General features: G+C 40.9%; 1 protein-coding gene across 1 annotated transcript; it reads left to right on the forward strand.

Moving 5' to 3' along the window:
- The first annotated feature begins 17,592 nt into the window (after window positions 1–17,592).
- LOC144580329 (zinc finger protein 714-like) lies at window positions 17,593–18,574 on the forward strand. Its single transcript, XM_078356417.1, has 3 exons — window positions 17,593–17,603; window positions 17,694–17,751; window positions 18,473–18,574. The coding sequence occupies exons 1-3, from the start codon at window positions 17,593–17,595 to the stop codon at window positions 18,572–18,574; spliced, it is 171 nt and encodes a 56-aa protein (XP_078212543.1).
- Window positions 18,575–20,361: the final 1,787 nt, after the last annotated feature.

Below are 20,361 nucleotides of genomic sequence, written 5' to 3' on the forward strand. Positions count from 1 at the left end.
TTGTTCTTCTTCCTTGGATAAATTGCCTGGAATCAGTGTCCCGTTAGAGCAGGCTTCCATCTCTTCTATTTCCATTTGAATCGACTGTTCTCCACTGGGCCCACTGTGGGGGCTTAGCTCCTTGACCCTGTCTGCATATCTCAGTGTGTTTAAAGTATAGTCACAGGAGCTTATGCCCGGTGAGATCATGGCAATCGTGCAAGTCCTAGAGTTCTCCCCGATGAAGGAGTCTCTCAGCACCTGTGTCAGCTTGCTCTCACGGAATGGGGTGTGAGCCTTGTTCTGTCCCAGGGCCCTGATGCACTCCCTCAGGGCTAAGAGACTCTTGTTGATCTCTGCACCTGTTTCCAAGATAACATATTTGCATATGAAACAAACTGTGTGTGGATAAGAAGGCTTAATAGAATTTTGAAACGATTTTGGATTCATGAGAAGTTGCAAAAAAATGTAGGAGTTTCCATGTACTGTACTCAGTTTTCCCTAATGGTTACATCTCATATATCTAAAATGACAATACCAAAACCAGGAAATCGAAACTCACAGTTCGAAACATGTACTGTACTCAGTTTTCCCTAATGGTTACATCTCATATATCTAAAGTGACAATACCAAAACCAGGAAATCGAAACTCACAGTTCATTCTGGTTTTACCACTTTCACATGCACTCACTGGTGTATGTATGTGTGAACCGTTATACACAATTTTATCACATGTAAATTCATGTAATCACTACCATCATTCAGATATAGAACTTGCCAAGTGCAGTAGCTCACACCTGTAATCCCAACACTCTGGGAGGCCAAAGTGGGAGAATTGGTTGAGTCCAGAAATTTAACACCAGCCTGGATGATATAGTGAGACCCTGTCTCTAAAAAAAAAAAATTTTGTTTTAATTCGCTGGGCATGGTAGCACACACCTTAGTTCCAGCTACTTGAGAGGCTGAGGTGGGAGGTTGATGCTGCAGTGAGCTATGACTGTGCCACTGTGCTTTCACCTGAACAACAGAGTGAGAACCCTGTCTCCAAAAAAACAAAAATACATTGGGTTATTTCCGTTTGGGGCTATCGCAAATAAAGTTGTTATAAACATTTACATGCAGGTTATTGTATGAACATAATTTTTCATTTTTCAGGAATAAATGTCCAAGAGTGCAACTGCTAGGTTATAAAAGTGCATATTTGTTTGCTTTTTTTCCAGAAAGCTGCCAAACTATTTATGAATACTAGAGTGGATGCACCATTTGACATTCCCAGCAGCAATGTATAAATAGTCAGTTTCTTTTCATCCTCTCCTCATCCTCATCAGTATTTGGTGTAATCACTATATTTTACCTTTAATAGTTGTGTAATGATATTTCTTTATGATTTTAATTTGCATTTCACTAATGTAGGTGTTTAATGGTGTTAATCACCTTTTTACCTGCCGTCTGTATATCTTCTCCAATGAAATGTCTATTCCTATCTTTTGTTCATTTTCTAATTGTATTGTTCGAGGGGTTTGTACTATTTTCAGAGTTTCTTCCATAGTCTGGAAAAGATACAAGGCACTTGTCAGACAGATGAGTCACAGATATTTTCTCCCAATCCGTATCTTATCTCCTTATCCTCTTTGTGGGATCTTTCACAAAGCAAAAGTTTTTAACTTTGATGTGGTCCCATTTCTCAATTTTTCCTTGCATTAACTGTTCTTTCGGTTTCAGGTCTATGAATTCTTTGCCTACCCCTAAGATCCAAATATTTTATCTATGTTTCTTCTGAGAGTGAGACAGATTTGAATGTTCTATTTTTCATGACCTATTCTGAGTTGATTTTTGAGGCTTATTTTGAGTTTCATTTATTTGCCTTTGGATGTCCAGTTGCTTGAGCACTATTTGTTGAGAAGTCCATTCTTCTTCCATTGAATCACTTTTACAACATTGCTAGGGGTAGAGCAATGAATAAGACAAAGCCCATGCCAACAATATATACATAAATTTTAAAATGTGTGTCATAATGTGAAATAGCGTTAAGTGTTATAAATGAGGGTAGAGTAATGCAGTGGAGAAGTTTGCCCTGATGAATTGAGTTATACAAATAGCAGAAAGAAAATTATTCCAGGTAGAGAAAACCAAAAGAGTAAAGGGCTCTGTGGCAGGAATATGCTCAGTATGTTCGGGAACACAGAAAATGGACCCCTATGGTTTAAGAGGTGTAATCTAAGGCAAAGAATGGAAATCAAGAAAACCAGAGCCTTGTAGGTGTCATTGGCTGAGGCTCAAAACCCCACTTTGTTTATGTATTTTGGTCAAGATAGCCAAAGAAAGACAACATAATAAAACTATCATTGCTCTTGGTTTTATTGGCATTGTCAATAACTTGCAACACAACTTCGTTCACTTGATAAAATTTGTTGTGTACTTATTATGAACAATGGATTGTGACTAAATGTCTGAAATGCAAAGCAAAGTAGAATCTGGCCCGTATGCTTGCCCAATTCATAGTTGAGTGGGGGTGCAAGGACATTAGGTGCCAATATAATGGCTACACTGTGATCATGAGAGATCATAAATAGCCAACGATCCACGTATTCATGATCTCTAATGATCTAGATACCTCACAGTAAGAACGCTGTGAAAGCACTAAAGAAAAAGTCTCGGGGTATACAGAGGAAGCCGTAGAGCCATGAGTAAGCATTTAAAAAAATATTTGAATTGGATCTCATAGGATGACTCAGACTTTGTCAGGAGAAGAGAACAAGAACAATTTAGAAGGAAGAACAGTGGTGGCAAAGGCATGTAATCCCAGGGCTTAATCCTATCTCTGTTAGTTAAAAGAGAAAATTATTCATCTTCCATTCATGGAAGTGTAATTCTGATGACCAGGATTATCTGCTTGGTTGGGCATGGTTCAACAGAAAAGAACACCAAGATAATTAGAAATTCTGACAACATTATCACTCTGAGGTCCATTATCTCAAAATTTACCTAATGTACTCAAAATGTTCTAACCCCAAACTTAAGCCTAATCATTCTGCTCCATGCCACTAAACCTCTGGTTCAACAGGCATATTTGCCTCATATCAGCCTCCAGTGACTTCTGCCTGGGGAGTATTGTTAGAAGAATCATTCCTTCATTGCTACAACTATATTCTTTGATCTCAGATTTAAGGTTCCTACTAACCATTAAAATTAAGTAAGCTTCTCTTAAAAGTATCATCATCATTAATATTTTCAATACACCAAGAATTGTGCTAATAAATAAAGGTTTTAAGCACAAATACAAAAAGGTTTCCCCCCAGGACATTCACTAAAGGAACTGACGTTACTAGGGAGACCCTCCTCAAAATTATGAAATAATTGGGAAATAATTACAGCCTCCAAATATTGACAGAGTAGTATAGTTCCTCCAATGGATGCAACACATATGCTGGGGACACACTAAATGAAATTCAATGAGAAATTCACTTCTCCACATTTTCAGTGTCTTTTTTGAAATGCAAATATCCAGGAAAGAGTAGGCTTTCTGAGGAAATTCCTGAAATCAAAGTCTCAGATGAGTTCAGGAGAAAGGCTTGATTTTTGTTTCACGTGGTTCTGGAAGATGCGAACATGCAGAGGTTGCCCATGAAGGTATTATTTGTGTGGTATGTCAGTATAAGAGGAGATATTAGAAAGAAATAGGTAGACACAATACAAAGCATGCCTTGCTCAAAATTTTGCATTATTGTATAACAAAATTTGCAACTATTTTTAAAAGTCAAAAGAAGTTACCCTTTGGACAAATAACCAAAGTTATTTATACATGGAACAAATATGCAGTTATTAGCCATCAGAATTTCAAGTATTTAATGACATGAGAAACCATTCATCAGTATGGGAGACAGCTAGAAAACCAATCATAATCCAAAGGAGGGAAAATGAGAGGCAGTAAAATATACCACAGTGTAAACGGTGGTTGTTTCTCACAGTGTATGGGGCATGTTTGCCACCCTATTGCTTTTTAAAATTTTTCTATGATGAATATGATTTACTCTATTAGCGGAATAACAAAATTTATTTGAAAGGGAAAAAAAAAGTTTCTCCCTGACATTAACTTCTATGCCAGCTTCCACGGATTTTGGAGATAAACCATTATACCGAGTCACCACTGCTGTGTTTGAAGGTCAACATTGTTTAGGTTGCTTTACCCCAAGTCAATGCATTCCTGCTCCTGGCTGCTCCCCTCACATGCCCTGCATGTTGCCTTTGACTTCAGGGAGATAATGTGACTTTTCCTCTGTGGCCTCACTATCTAGCTTAGAATACACACTATGTTCAAGATGGAAAGGAATTTTGAAGAGTCATGGTTTAAAGTGATATGATGAAACATTCTACAGGAAATGAAGGGTGAACTGAATGTTTCTGAGCTTGCAAAACAGAATAAAGTTCAAAAAACAGAGTCTCATTGTGATACCCAGGCTGGAATGCAGTGGCACAAATATGGCTGACTGCAGCCTCTACCTCTCAGGCTCAAGCGATCCTCCCACCTCAGCCTCCCAAGTAGTGAACTCTGGGCATGCACTGCCACGTCCATCTAATTTTTGTATTTTTTTTTTTAGAGACAAGATCTCACTATGTTGCCCAGGCTGGTCTCAAACTCCTGGGTTCAAGCAATCCACCCACCTTAGCCTCCCAAAATGCTGAGATTACAGGCATGAGCCACCACACATAGCAAAATATTTTAAATATCTAGTAGAAAAGAGTTATTTTACCTAACTTTCTTAAAATCACAGATAAATATGAAATGCAAAGGAGTATTTAATACACACATGGAAGGAATGACCTAAAATTGTTTTAAGTGTTTTTTAATAATTTGTATTATCTATTTTTCCATATATATATAACACACACATACATACATATATACACACATATACACACAAACACAAGTATACATATCTATAAATTTAACACATCCACATTACTAATCTTCAAACTACTTTTTTTTATATGACCAAATAAAGAACACCAGCACCTGCCTAAAAAGTAACTTGAGAATCTCCCCATAAACACAGACAGCCATGACCATCTAAGCCAAAGGCACATACATAGTTCCATCCCAACCCATGGCTGCCACTGGTCCAGTCTGACATTGCTCCCTGACTCTGTTTTGGCTTACACGCAGAATATAGTCAGAGTATTCCAAGGGTACTATGGCGTAGTGGCATTGTGTACTGACAAGTTCCTGTCAGTATCAAGAGACCACAATAACCTCAAAAGAGTAGTGCCATGAAACTCAGATCCCAACATTACTTAGCTTCTCTTCTGGCCTTGCAACAACAATTCCCAGTGCTGAGTTTCAAGAGAAACAGTGCGGTAGGGGAGCTGGCCACAAGGACCTCTCCTTCTCATTGGAGTATGCTGTCAGGACGAGGCCAACGCAAGTTTAGCAAAATCACTAACCATGGAAGGAGAATGCACCCACGCCAGCCACTGTGAAAGAAAATTTACAACTCCACAGAGAACACTTGACTGTGAAATCAAAATATCCGAGGAAAGAAGACAAATGTGTCTACCTCTAAAGAGAACATTCCACACAATTTCACATAAATGTAACGCAATTGAAACTTTTTGTGGAGTTTATAGTAATTGTACAGCATCAGAATTCTACTGAGTGATTTATACTTCATTTCAAATCATGCAATGTTCCAGCACCTTCATTTTTCAAATCAAGAAAGATAACATCACCGTGAATCACATAGATTCTTTAAATTTTCAAATACATGCTTGCTTTTTCACTTGACATTAGATTTGTCTTCAGAAATTGGAATTTGGAATCACTGAAGAGCAAAGAGCAATAACGTATTTTCCCCAACCACTCTGACCTCAACATCACATCTCCCCCATTCCACATCCAGTGGTCTCCTAGCTGGGGCAACCTTAGTCTAATTATTTGAGATTTGTGACCGCTAGGGATAAGAAAAATGACATGAATTAAAGGGGCATGAAATGAGTTTTGGAAGAATCTATAAATGAGTCTAATGTCCTAAAGATTAAACAAGAAAGAGAGAGAGAAAACTCCAGCATGACATACAGTCTTTTAAAAGACATATTTTTGTTTCCATTTTTGGAGGGTCTTTTTATCTTTAAATTCCAAGCTTCCATCTTCAAAATGCAAGACATTTACATGCCCTCTGCTTGCCTCTTATTTTGCAAGATGTGTTAAGATTCTTTCTTAAACCCCAAAATGAGAAAAGTAACTTTTATGTTTAATTTTTTTGTACATTCTAGTATCTATTGAGAAAAAAAGCCATGATAAAAAGGAAAAACCAGGAACCCCACATCTGACAACAATAAAAAAAAAAATCTCAGCTTCAAACATCACTCAATTGGCTGACATTTCTTTTTCCTATGGGCCAACAGCTGCATGACTCACTGATGTATGTTTTCCCTGCCTTAGCTCTGAGTGGGCTGATGTAAATAGGAAGTGATGAGGAAAATCAAATTGGAGCAAACACATTTTTTCAAGACTGTAACAGGAAGAGATAGGAAGCCCAGGAAGATACTTGATAGGTATTCAACTCTGTAGAAAGGAGGAAGTAGCATGTTGAAGCACTCGGCTAGTTATTTTCAGTTGCTGAACGGAAACGGGATACAACAGAGAAAGGACGCAGATAGGATGCGTTTTGTTGCATAGCAACACAGAGGATAGAAGCTACTGTACATAATTGAGGCCATCTGTCTGTATGAAAGACTGAGGAGAAACGATTTAAAACAAAGAAGAACAACCAGGTTAATAAAATATGTTTGCAAAGAATAAATGAGTTTCCATATTCCATCTAAAAAGCAAATTTTGTCATCATATAAAAATACCTTAATATTCAAATGTGATTTCAAGGAGCTCAGGGGGTTTTTTTGTTTGTCAGTTTTTATTGAGAAGAAGTCTCACTCTGTCGCCTAGTCTGGAATGCAGTGGCGCCATCTCGGCTCACTGCAACCTCCACCTCCCAAGTTGAAGTGATTTTCCTGCCTCAGCCTCCCGAGTAGCTGGGATTACAGGCACACCCACCACCATTATGGCGAATTTTTTTTTTTTTTTATTTTTAGTAGAGCCAGGGTTTCGCCATGTTGGCAAGGCTGATCTCAAACTCCTGACCTCAGCTGATCCACCTCCTCAGCCTCCCAAAGCATTGGAATTACAGGCATGAACCACCACATCTGGCCAAGTAGTTGGTTTTTTAATTTTTGGTTTTTGGTTTTTGGAGTTTTCTTTAGATGGAGTCTCACTCTGTTGCCCAGGCTGGAGTGCAGTGGCACAGTCTCAGCTCACTACAACTTCCACCTCCCAGGTTCGAGCAATTCTCTTGCCTCAGTCTCCTGAATAGCTGAAACTACAGGCACCCACCACCATGTCTGGCTAATTTTTGTATTTTCAGTAGAGATGGGGCTTCACCATATTAACCAGGCTGGTCTCGAACTCCCAACCTTGTGATTCACCTGCCTTGGCCTCCCAAAGTGCTGGGATTACAGGCGTGAGCCGCCTGGCCAGGAATTGCTTGTAATACATGAACATGATGCCTTGTGCTTCCATCTTGCCTTTGTATTACATTCCCTGCTTTGGATCAGCCACTTGCCTGGAAATTTCCAGAAAGTTTGCAGGTGGTTAGGCTGGTGAGGTGGGTTGTGTTTGCGAACTCTGAAAGACCCAATTCAGCCCTAAAAGTCAATGCTCAATAAACATTAGTGGTCAGCAAAAACACAAATCAATGGGGTGAGGGTGAGAGGTGGGGAGGGAAGTAAGAACACTCAGCCCACCAAAGATAACCCCCACTTCTGTCCTGTGAGTTCCCCAAAAAGCTTCTTGGGGAGTCACTTCTATCACAGACCCCTGACTGAATGGAAAGATGGGGAGCCACACACAAGAGTATTTCTGGCCAGGCATGGTGGCTCAGGCCTGTAATCCCCACCTTGGGAGGCCAAGGTGGGCAGATTACCTGAGGTCAGGAGTTCTAGACCAGCCTGGCCAACATGGTAAAACCCTGTCTCTACTAAAATACAAAAATTAGCAAGGTGTGATGGCACATGCCTGTAGTCCCAGCTAAATGGGAGGCTGAGGCAGGAGAATCACTCAAACCCGGGAGGCGGAGGTTGCAGTGAGCCGAGATCACACCACTGCACTCTGGCCTGGGCTACAGCAACTCCCTGTCTCAAAAAAAAAAAGTATTTCTTTCTTAGGAAGCCCCTAGTACAAGTGGGCAAATGTGAGAAGTGGACAGGTTTACCCATTAGGAACAGGAAGTTCTCTTCAGAAATAATGTCTAATTTCCTGCTGCCACAGGCTGTCAGCCCTGAAGCTCATTTTGCTTCTACAGAAACGTGATAGCCTATTTCCTTCCCTCTACTCCTGATATTCCCCAAACCTGCCCTTCTCTACACCATATGTTATCAGCAACACTTTTCCAGAGGCTGTGCTGCTGTCACCTCCTCTTCCCTGGCTGACAGATGCATTCTTGCTTCTCTCCTACAGTGGGGCATACCTGAGGGGACAGAGAATCCATGTAGTCACCCACCAGCGGCACCACAAGGCACCTTTTCAGGGGAAATCATGGTCTCTCCCAAAAAAAGCTCACATCTACTTCATAGAAAAGTTCACTTTGGCATTACACAAAGCAGAATGCCACCCCCGCAATATTCTAGTTGGAGGAGGTCTTTATACAATATCCAAGGGACAGAAAGGAGATTGCCAAAGAGTTAAAAAGAACATGAGCCAACACTGCCCTGGAAACAGATGAGACGCAGGCGTGAATGTTTGCCTATTTCCCAGTTATCCTTTTTGGGGTAATGTTTTCATGTGAGGCATTTTTTGAGTATTAACTTCTTGCACAATAATGTTATAGACACACAGCACATTTAAGAACGTGGACTTCAGAGTCAAAATACTGGGTTCCATGTCACACTCCCCTCTTTGCCAGCCTGATAGCCTTTTGGCTTTCTCATCTGTAAAATGAGCATAATTACACCAGAAACATCATAGGTTGGGGAGGAATCTGAAAGACAATTCATACAAAGCATGTAGATAATGAGCATATGCATACATAGTAAATCCTCATTAAATATCACCAATGAGCATTCCGGCAAGCCAGTTTTGTCAGATAAAGTTAAGAATATATCCGTAAGATCTTGGCCAGATATGGTGGCTTACATCTGTAATCCCTGCATTTTGGAAGGCCAAGGTGGGTTGATGACTTGAGCTCAGGAGTTTCAGACAAGCCTGGGCAACATAGTAAGACCCTGTTTCTACAAAAAACAGCCGGGTATGGTGACTCACACCTGTAGTCCCAGATACTCAGGAGACTGAGGTGGAAGGATCATTTTAGCTCAGGAGGCAGAAGTTGCAGTGAGCTGAGATCTCGCCATTGCATTCCAGCATGAGCGCTAGAGTGGGACCCTACCTCAAAAAAAAAAAAAAAGATCTTAATTCATATACAATAACTGAGACTAAAATGATGCAGAACACTTGAAAGTCACTGCAAAAAAAAGAAATGTGAAAAATAATTTTCCACATTGAAATATTATGAAATCACAATTACATGGTTTGTGCTATTTTTTCAAATGTGCTATTTGTTAAATGTATATATTAAGTAGTAACTCTGTACACATATTGAAAAATAAGCTTCATTTTTTTCTATATTAATCAAAAGTTGATTTATTATAATCAGGCATTTCTTTTGATGCTCACCCAGAAGAATCTGGATCAAGATTTCTTATAGCATATTAAGTTTTAAGCAATGGAGTGATTTCTGAGTTTTAGTCCTCAATTTCCTAAATCTTAAATATACCAGCAAGTTCTCAAACTCATGTGTATAGCCTCTTATTCTTGCTTAACATAGTTTACAGTCGTATGTTATAGAGCGCTCATGAAATGAGAAAGTCAACTGGAATACGTTTACTCCAGGAGTAGCCACAGTAGAATGGTTAGGTCCCCATGCCGACACTGTACTAGGAACGTGGGCACCGTGTGGCTTAATGTTACTCCTGCACTTTTATCTCCTGCAGAGTAAGATAATGCAAAAAGCCAGGTACTGGGAGTCCAGAGGCCGAGTTCAAATACCAGCACCATCGCCTCTAGTTGAGATACACTGGGTCCCCTCCTTAACCTCTCAGGGCCTCAGTTTCCTAATTTTTTATGGCATAAAGAATACAACTTGATACTACAGAATTTTTTAAATAAAATTAAATGGGGATATGAAAGTACCTAGCACAAAGGAGGCATTCAACAAATGTTAATTTCTTTCCATCCTACAATTCATAAAGAGAATTCCCTGTCTACATTGCTTTATCAGATACTTAAATGCAGGCACTATGTGTTCTTGATCCTCAAAAGACAGACATGGAGTAACAACAAATGAGTAAACTGTCTTGGTAACTGTCTCTCTCCTGTAGAGAACTGGCCTTCATAAATCCAGCATGACTCTATAATGTGTGGACAAAAGACCCTACAGGAACCGCTCCATGTATCATATGCCCTTAGGTGTAAAAAAGAGATAGACATTAGTTTCCATGCATTGCCTCAATTTGTGCTTATTTTATTTTTTTTTTGTTTGTTTTTGAGACAGAGTTTCGCTCTTGTTACCCAGGCTGGAGTGCAATGGCACGATCTCGGCTCACCGCAACCTCCGCCTCCTGGGTTCAGGCAATTCTCCTGCCTCAGCCTCCTGAGTAGCTGGGATTACAGGCACGCGCCACCATGCCCAGCTCATTTTTTGTATTTTTAGTAGAGACGGGGTTTCACCATGTTGACCAGGTTGGTCTCGATCTCTCGACCTCGTGATCCACCCGCCTCGGCCTCCCAAAGTGCTGGGATTACAGGCTTGAGCCACCGCGCCCAGCTGTGCTTATTTTAATTTTTTTTTTTTTTTTTTTTTTTTTTTTTTTTTGCCAATCAGTTTGAGCTTATGAGGTTAGCCTTGAACTGATGACCTCGCCTTCGCGAGCGCCATGACCTCTGGCGGGAGCCACTTTGGACCCTTAATATGTATTTTTACTCATAAGATGATTTGAAAAGTTCGACTCTCTTTTATGCTTATGTAATATTAGTTCATAACAAGCTATCTGTCACAGGTGATAGTTCTGGTTACATAATTTGCAGATCAATTTATGTCAACATAAACCTGTCCCCCACAGGGAAATCTCAGAGATTCATATCTGGAATTTGCTAAAAATCCTCACCTTTACTGTGTACCTTATTCCCCACTCCAAGTTATATAGTAATCAAGAAAAGGTGAACTCTGACAATCATACTGGCCAGGAATGCCAGGATTAGATTTACTAATTAAAAGAGGATATCTGTGTTAAAACATGTTCATCCTGCTTGTTAAAAGAAAGCTATTGGCCGGGCACAGTGGCTCACACTTGTAATTCCAGCATTTTGGGAGACCGAGGCAGGTGGATCACCTGAGCTCAGGAGTTCAAGACCAGCCTGGGGCCAACATGGTAACACTCATCTCTAATAAAAATACAAAAATTAGCTGGGCGTGGTGACACACACCTGTAATCCTAGCTACTGGGGATGCTGAGGCAGAGGTTGCAATGATCCGAGATCACACCATTGCACTCCAGCCTGGGTGACCAGTGGAACTCCGTCTCAAAGAAAAGGAAAGCAAGCTATTGCTCTGAATAACTCTCAGTAATGACCACATCAGACCTAACTGCTGTCACATAAAGAACTTTCCGTTACAACTGAAAGGGTTTCTTTTTCTATAACAGGATTTTCATTACATCAATAACCCCATATTTCAGAGATTTAATATAATATTGAAAGAAATAGGCTTAGTCCACTCAGCCAGTCATATTTTTAAAGTACAGATTTGATGTCAGATCCAGCAACATATTCTCTTAAGATTTTCTTTCTGAAAAGTTTGAACTGGGCACAGTGGCTCACATCTGTAATCTTAGCACTTTGGAAGGCTGAGGCAGGCAGATCACCTGAGGTCAGCAGTTCAAGACCAGCCTGGCCAACATGGTGAAACCCCATCTCTACTAAAGATACAAAAATTAGCTGGGCATGGTGATGCTTGCATGCCTGTAATCCCAGCTACCTAGGAGGTTGAGGCAGGAGAATCTCTGGGACCCAAGAGGCAGAGATTGCAGTGAGGCAAGATTGTACCACTGCACGCCAGCCTGAAGCAAGACTCTGTCTCAAAACCAAAAAAAAAGAAAAGAAAAGAAAAAGAAAAGTTTATAATCTGTAGCACACAAAATATCTCCGTTTTAAAATACAATTCCTACAAATTAGTAGGAAAACCCTAATTCTAGTTGGCTAATAATGAAAATTGTGCTTAATTATAAATGCAAGACGGGTATATCTCTAAGAGAGAGAGAGAAAAAAAAGAGAGTGTATAGAGAAGGAGGAAGAATAAAGTGGAGAGGAGGAGGGAAAGGAAGTCTAAGTGAAGAGGAGTGGCAGAAAAAGGAGGAAAAAAAGAATTTCGTGCCTCATCCACAAGTTTTTTTTTAAATACTTACATAGTAAAAGTCGGTGTTTTTATTTTATTTATTTATTTTGGGACAGAATTTCACTGGGTCACCCAAGCTGGAGTGCAATGGCGTGATCTTGGCCCATGGTAACCTCCGCCTCCCGGGTTCAAGCGATTTTCACGCCTCAGCCTCCAGAATAGCGGGGATTACAGGCAGGCACCACCACGCCCAGCTAATTTTTGTATTTTTAGTAGAGATGGGTTTCCACCATGTTGTCGAGGCTGGTGTTGAACTCCTGACCTCAGGTGACCCGCCCACTTCAGCCTACCAAAGTGTGAGCCACCCACCCCCGGCCGGTGTTTGTTTAGAAGTTTATAATCTACATTACATGATTTTGTCACTGGTGGGGGGTCGTGACTGCAAATTGTTCAAGGTCTTGGCATTTTGAACAACAAATTGGACAATACTCCCAGCAAAGCAAAGAAAGAATGAGGCTGTGAAAGAAAAAGCAGGGACTTACTGAAAACGAAAGTACACTCCACCGTGTGGGCGCAGGCAGAGCAGCAGCTCAAGGGCCCGGATACAGCAGCCTTTTGGGTCCAAATACCCACTAGTCGTTTCCCATTGGCCACTTCATGCTCCTCCCGTCGTGTAAAGGAAGTGGTAGCCTGCAATCAGTCTGATCGATTGCAGACAACCAGAGGCTGATGTGAAGTTACAAAACCTGTGCAAACATCTGATTGGTTGTAAAACCAATCAGAGGCTAGGGTGAAGTTACCAACTTACACTTCTATGCAAACGAGGGCTCGGCCTGCACTCAGTCAGCTGGTTGTGGACAGCAACTGTTCAGAGGCTGGCGTGAAGTTGCAAAGGAAGACTGGACCCTCAATCAGTCTAATTTGTTGCGGGCAGCCAATTTCCCCTCTGCCGCTCAGAAAATGTTGCGGGGAATTGCAAACTGAGTAGCCTCTGGTTCTTTTGTTACTTAGGCCTGGAAAGTTCCGGTTTTCCTTTCAATGTAGTTCTAGGAAGTCAGCGTGAAACAGCCTTAGGTTCCCTGCCTCCAGATTCTATTCTTCGGCTTCAGTATGAGTCTCTTCCTTTTCGGACTCCCGCCCCCACCCCGCCCCAAGAAGAAGGCAGAACAAGAATTACTACCCGCATTTGACATCTAAACGTAGAACCCCAAAGTCTGAGGGATTCGCCTCAGCTGTTGTGGCTTGGTCTACTGGCCCTGAATTCTCGCTCCTCCTAGGACAACCTGGGCTTCTCCTGGGAGTCTGAGTTTACAGAAGCTGATGCTGCCTAGCACCCATTTAATCTCCTTCACTTCCGTGGATAGTGTGCATATGAGTACCAGTTATTACTATGTACAATGTAATGGAGCATTTAAAAAAAAGAAGATACCATCTTACCCTAATGATCACCTTTCTGCCCACGGTCAGATTAAAATCCCCAAGAAAAATAGACTATTTCAGAAGATGGAGCACAAATAGCTTCCCTTGTTCTCAGCATTTGATTCCATTTTATTTCCTTTCTCTAATACTGTTTGAAATGAGCATACGGCTAAGCAGTCATTTTCTGAGGCATCCAGTATGTAATTGTTGAGGAAATAACTTTGTTGAATCTATCTTAGCTAATTTATTGTCATGTACTGTGCTGGGCTGAATTGCTACAAATGGTGACATTGCTGGGTTCGTGTAGAATGCTGGGCTCCCCACCCCCACTCTGCCAGAGCACCCCTACCTCCTCCTCTAGTGTACATATACTGGGTTTTTACATAACGTTTGCTTGAATAAAAGATGTTGTGGGGTTTTTTTTGAGGTGAGGTTGCTGTTTGATTCCTACCCCGCAGTGCTCCCAAGAAGCAGAGAAGAAAAGCACAGAGTCAAATAGCTAGTGGCAGAGGTGGCCCGGAGCAGGCAGGAGGCAAGATCCTGTGACTCATTCGGAGTTGTAGGCCTTAGACCAAGGTTTGACAAGTGAGGTCCGTGAGAAGTTGCATAAGCAGACCCACCACACACTGTTCGGCTTCTCCAAGTGAGAGGAAGAAAGGAGCGAAGGGAAAGCTGATGACTCAATAATAACTCATTAATTAATAATTTGAACCCCTAAGGCTGAGGGATTCGCCTCAGCTGTTGTGGCTTGGTCTTCTGGCCCTGAATTCTCGCTTTCCCACTCACTGAGTGGGGCAGTCCGAATCTGTTTCCTGGTGCATTAACTAGTGATGTCTTCCTGGGGCTCTTCGCCTTTTCTCTTCATGTCAGTTATTCTGCATTTGTCTTTTTAATGCTGCCTTTTAAAAACCTTTTTAAATTTGTCTTTTTAAAAACTTTAAAATATATAAATTAAAAGTGTATGCAAATTAAATTCATTCATATGCTCACTTAAACATTTCCTGAGTACTTTTTCCTATTTTTCTTTCTTTTGTTTTTTTTTTTTTTTGAGACAGAGTCTTGCCCTGTAGCCCAGGCTGGAGTGCAGTGGCGTAATCTTGGTTCACTGCAACTTCCGCCTCCGGGTCCCAGTTCAAGCTATTCTCCTGCCTCAGCCTCCGGAGTAGCTATAATTACAGGCCCACACCACTATGCCCAGCTAATTTTTGTTTTTAGTAGAGATGGGGTTTCACCACGTTGGCCAGGCTGGACTTGAACTCCTGACCTCGTGATCCGCCCGCCTCAGCCCCGGCAAAGTGCTGGGATTACAGGCATGAGCCACCGGCACCCAGCCTCCTGAGTGCTTATTCTGTACAAGCAGTGTGTGCTAGGGATGTGGCAGTGAAGAAAGCAGAGACAGTCCCTGCCTCCTTGGAGGAGTCTGTGTGCTAGGAAGGTAACAGGCTGCCGATAGCCTTGCTTTTGTTTTCAAGAAGCATTCTTTTTTTTTTAAAATCAAATTAATACAAATCTTACCTATATTAATGGGAAAACTTCAGTGTTTAAAAGTTATTGGCAAAAAAAAGTTTAAATTTTTACTATGCACTAAAAAGAATTCAAAGGAAACAGATTCCTCGTTTTTGGTGAATGAAATCCACCCAAACTGGATGTAGTAATAAAGTCCTAAAAACCTCCATTATATAGAATCTTAAGCATTTTTTCTTTTTTTTTTTTTTTTTTTTTGAGACAGGGTCTCACTCTGTCACCCAGACTAGAGAGCAGTCATATGATCATAGCTTTCTGCAGCTTCAATCTCCCAGTTTCAAGCCTCCCACCTAGGCTCCCAAGTAGCTGGCACTACAGGTGCACACCACACTCCCAAGTGATTTTTTTCTATTTTTTGTAAAGAGAAGATTTTGCCATGTTGCCGAGACTAGTCTCGACCTCTTGGTCTCAAGTGAATCTCCCACCTCAGCCTTCCAACGTGCTGGGATTACAAGGCATGAGCCACCGTGCCTGGGTCTTAAGTATTTTTAACAAGACAGGGCATTCAAAGTGTAGTCTCCAGACCTGTATCATCAGCATTACTTGGAAACTTGTTTGCGAGGCACACTGTCTCACCCCAGCCTAGACCTACCAAATCAGAAACTCCGAGGATAGGGTGCAGCAATTCGTGGTTTAGTAATCCCTCCAGGTGCTTTTGATACATACCAAAATGTAAATGCCACTTGTATAAGATAATGTCAATCAAAGCCACTCCTAATGAAAAAACTCTATGCCTCAGTAGGTTGCTATTCCCCATACCTGGAACTGCTTAAATATCATCCATAGGCCAATTTTTAGCACCTGGTTCTTAGGCAAGACAAATTTGAGAATAAAGCGAGCTTTACTAGGGTTACCCTGTGAGTTTTGAGTTCTGCTTTGAGCAAGCTCACTCGTTTTGTATTCACTTGACCGAGACTTGCCTTGTTATTAGTTGCAGTAACCCTGCCATATTATTCTTTGTAGCCTGTTGCAATAGTCCCAGCTAATATTTTGACCTTCTCATTTCCTAAATACTCTAAGTGACAGCCTCCTAGCCTTGAAAGCCAGGGTCAAGAGTTTCCATTTCCCACCTGCCTGCTGTGTGTGTGTGTGTGTGTGTGTGTACACATATGCATTTATATATATATATATATATAAGCATTTTAGGTATTTTAAATTTTATATGTATATTTATTCTAAGAATATACACTCAGATTCTTTTTTTCTATATTTAAATCTATGACTTTATTATAACAGTTTTTTTCTTTTTCTTTTTTTTAATTTCTTCTTTAGTTTTTGGGGTACATATGCAGATCATACAGGACTGTTGCATAGGTACACACATGGCAATGTGGTTTGCTGCCTCCATCCCCTGTCACCTACATCTGGCATTTCTCCCCCTGTTATCCCTCCCCAACCTCCCCACCCTCTGCTGTCCCTCCCTTGAACCCCACCGACAGACCCCAGTGTGTGATGCTCCCTTCCCTGTGTCCATGTGTTCTCATTGTTTAACACCGCCTATAAGTAAGAACATGCAGTGTTTGATTTTCTGTTCTTATGTCAGATTGCTGAGAATGATGGTTTCCAGATTCATCTATGTCCCTACAAAGGACACGAACTCATCATTTTTTGTTGCTGCATAATATTCCATGGTGTATATGTGCCACATTTTCCTTGTCAATGGGCATTTGGGTTGATTCCAGGTCTTTGCTATTGTAAACAGTGCCACCGTGCCCGGGTAATTTTTGTATTTTTAGTAGAGATGAGATTTCACCATGTTGGCCAGGCTGGTCTCAAACTCCTGACCTCGGGTGATCTGCCTCCCTCAGCCTCCCAAAGTGCTGGGATTACAGGTGTAAATCACCATACCCAACCAATAGCTTTCTTTTCACCAGGGAGGATGAACATGTTTTAACACAGTGCTCGGATTACTAAATGTAATATAAATGGGTGGATGGATTGAAGGATGCATAAATCTGCACTGATGGTCTTTGAAAGCACTAGGAAATCACCACTGTGATGAGCCACCATGCCTGGCCAGTGTTCCTTAATATTTTTAAAACTGTACATGTGTTTTACGCCTGTTTGTGCTAATGCTGTGTTATAGCCCGCATATCTCAGTGGCATATAAGGACAAACGTGTTTTTCTTGCTCCAGGGTGTGGAAGGTTGGTTGGTCTTGACTGCAGACTGTGGGTGGTGTGCAGGTGAGCTCCACATGCTTCCTCGTGCTCCCTGGACCAGCATCTGCTCAGAGCATGCTCTCAGGGTAGTTGGCAGAAGCACAAGGAAGCAGGTCAAATCAGAGGAAGATTTAAAACCTTTGCTCACATCATAGCCGTTAAGATTCCACTACAAGTCTGGGCACAGTGGCTCACGCCTATAATCCCAGTACTTTGGGAGGCCAAGGTGGGCAGATTACTTGAGGCCAGAAGTTTGAGACTAGCATGGCCAACATGGTGAAACCCCATCTCTAATAAAAATACAAAAATCAGCTGGTTGTGGTGGCACATGCCTGTAGTCCCAGCTACTTGGGTGGCTGAGATAAAAGAATGGCTTGAACCTGGAAGGTGGAGGTTGCAGTGAGCTAAGACCATGTCACTGCACTCCAGCCTGGGAAACAGAGTGAGACTCCATCTCAAAAAAAAAAAAAGATTCCATTGTAAGTTCAACATCATTCACCATTCGCCATTAGGGAAAGGAAAATCAAAACCACAATAAGATACAACTTTACACCCAGTAGGATGGCTACAATCAAAATGACAGACAATAATGTGTGTTGAGGAGGATGTGGAGAAATTAGAACCCTCTTTCATTACTAGTAGGAATGTAAAATACTTCATCTACTCTGGAAAACAGATTAACAGTTCCTCAAAATGTTAAACCAACAGTTACCATATGACCTAATTCTACTAATAGGTGTATACCCAAAAGAGAAAGGAAAACATACACTCATATAAAAACTTGTACACAAACATTCATGGCAGCACAATTCATAATAGCCAAACAATGGAAACAATCCAGTCTATCAGCTGATGAACACGTAAACAAAAGGTGGCATGTCCATAAAATGGGATATTATTTTTCCATAAAAAGAAATGAAATTGTGGGCATGGTGGCTCATACCTGTAATCCTAGCACTCTGGAGGGCCAGGGAGGGCGGATCACCTGAAGTCAGGAGTTCAAGACCAACCTGGCCAACATGGAGAAATTCCATCTCTACTAAAAATACAAAATTAGCTGGGCATGGTGGCACATGAATGTAGCCCCAGCTACTTGGGAGTCTAAGGCAGGAGAATCGCTTGAACCTGGTAGGCAGAGGTTGCAGTGAGCGAGATCACACCATTGTACTCCAGCCTAGGCAACAAGAGCAAAACTCAAAAGAAGAAGGAAGGAAGGGAGGGAGGGAGGGAGGGAGGGAAGGAAGGGCTGATGATACATGCTACAGTATGGACAAAACTTAAAAACATTGTAGTGAGTGAAAGAAGCCAGAAATACTTATATGAAATGTTCAGACTAATCAAATCCATAAAGGCATACAGCTGGTGTATGAGGAGGGAGGAATGGAGAGTGACTGCTAATGGACCTGTGGTTCCTTTATGGGGAGATGAGAATAATCTGGAATTAGATAGGGGTGATGCTTGCACAGCATTGCAGATATGCGAAAATCCACTGAATTGGACACTTTAAATGGTGAATTTTTAATATGCAAATTTTGGCTCAATAAAAAATAGGATTTCATTGACCAAAGTAAATCAATGAGATAAGAAAATACATGTCCTCAGCTTAACGTAGGAGGGAATGAGAAGTCACACAGCAAAGGCTTGGCTATATAATCCATAACTGGAAGACATGAGAAGTAGAAAAAAATGATCCAACCTAGTAAAAATAATTTTATGTATTTAAGCATTTATTCAAAATTTTAAAAGCAGGGGGGGTTCTTAACAAAGAAATTTGGGAATGTCTAAACTTAAATGCATATGTGTGTGTAGTAACATATCTTTTGCAGAAATCCTTGTTTTAGGAGCTTTTTGAAATAAGATGGAAATAAACCATATAAAACTTCATGAATTAAGGATGAGAAACAATTGGAATTTGTGAAGTATCTGAATTATAAACATTCTTGAAGTTCACTTTTATGCCGTTCAAGTACAAACAACATAAACTAATCTAGGGGAAAAAAATAACCTGGTAGAGATCTTCAGAGAATTAGTTTAGTGAGAAGATTTTGAATTACAATTAGCACATAAATTATCCATGCATAAATTGTGCTTCTGAAATGCTTTGTGGAATTTTTTAAATGCCTCAAAATATTTTATTCTGTTGAAGAACCTAAAAATCTCTTCCTGACCTCTAGTCTTATTAACGTATTTAATGTGTCTTTTCTGTAAATTAAGTGTTGATTATAAACCTCAGTACTGCTCCTGACTTAACCATTACCAATTGGAAATTACTCAAGTTCCAATTCTACTTGGTTTTATTCAAAGTAAATCATGGTAAAGCACTGAATAGGAGGCCAGGTGTGGTGGCTTGTGCCTGTAATCCCAACCCGATGGGAGGCCTAGGCAGGAGGTGACAGAGTTTAAAAAAAAAAAAAGCACCTGTATTAGACTGTTCTCAAAGAGCTATAAAGACATACCCAAGTCTGGGTAGTTTACAAAGGAGGTTTAACTGACTCACAGTTCCTCATAGCTAGGAGACCTCAGGGAATTTACAATCATGGTGGAAGGGGAGAGGGGAAATGGGAAACTTCTTCACAAAGTGGCAGAAGAGACAGCTGGTGAGAACACCGGAAAAACTACTCTTTTTAGAACCATCAGATCTCGTGAGAATTCACTAACTATCATGAGAACAGCATGGGGGAAACCATCCCCTTTATCCAATCACTTCCCTCCCTCCATATGTGAGGATTACAATTGAGATGAGATTTGGGTGGGGACACAGAGCCAAACCATATCAGCAGTGAATGGGAATAACAAAAGATTCTAAATTCAGCTCTCAGAATTAATTCGTCTGGATGCTCTGAC

Source organism: Callithrix jacchus, chromosome 19 (genome assembly GCF_049354715.1).
Source record: "Callithrix jacchus isolate 240 chromosome 19, calJac240_pri, whole genome shotgun sequence".
Classification (NCBI taxonomy): Eukaryota; Metazoa; Chordata; class Mammalia; order Primates; family Cebidae; genus Callithrix; species Callithrix jacchus.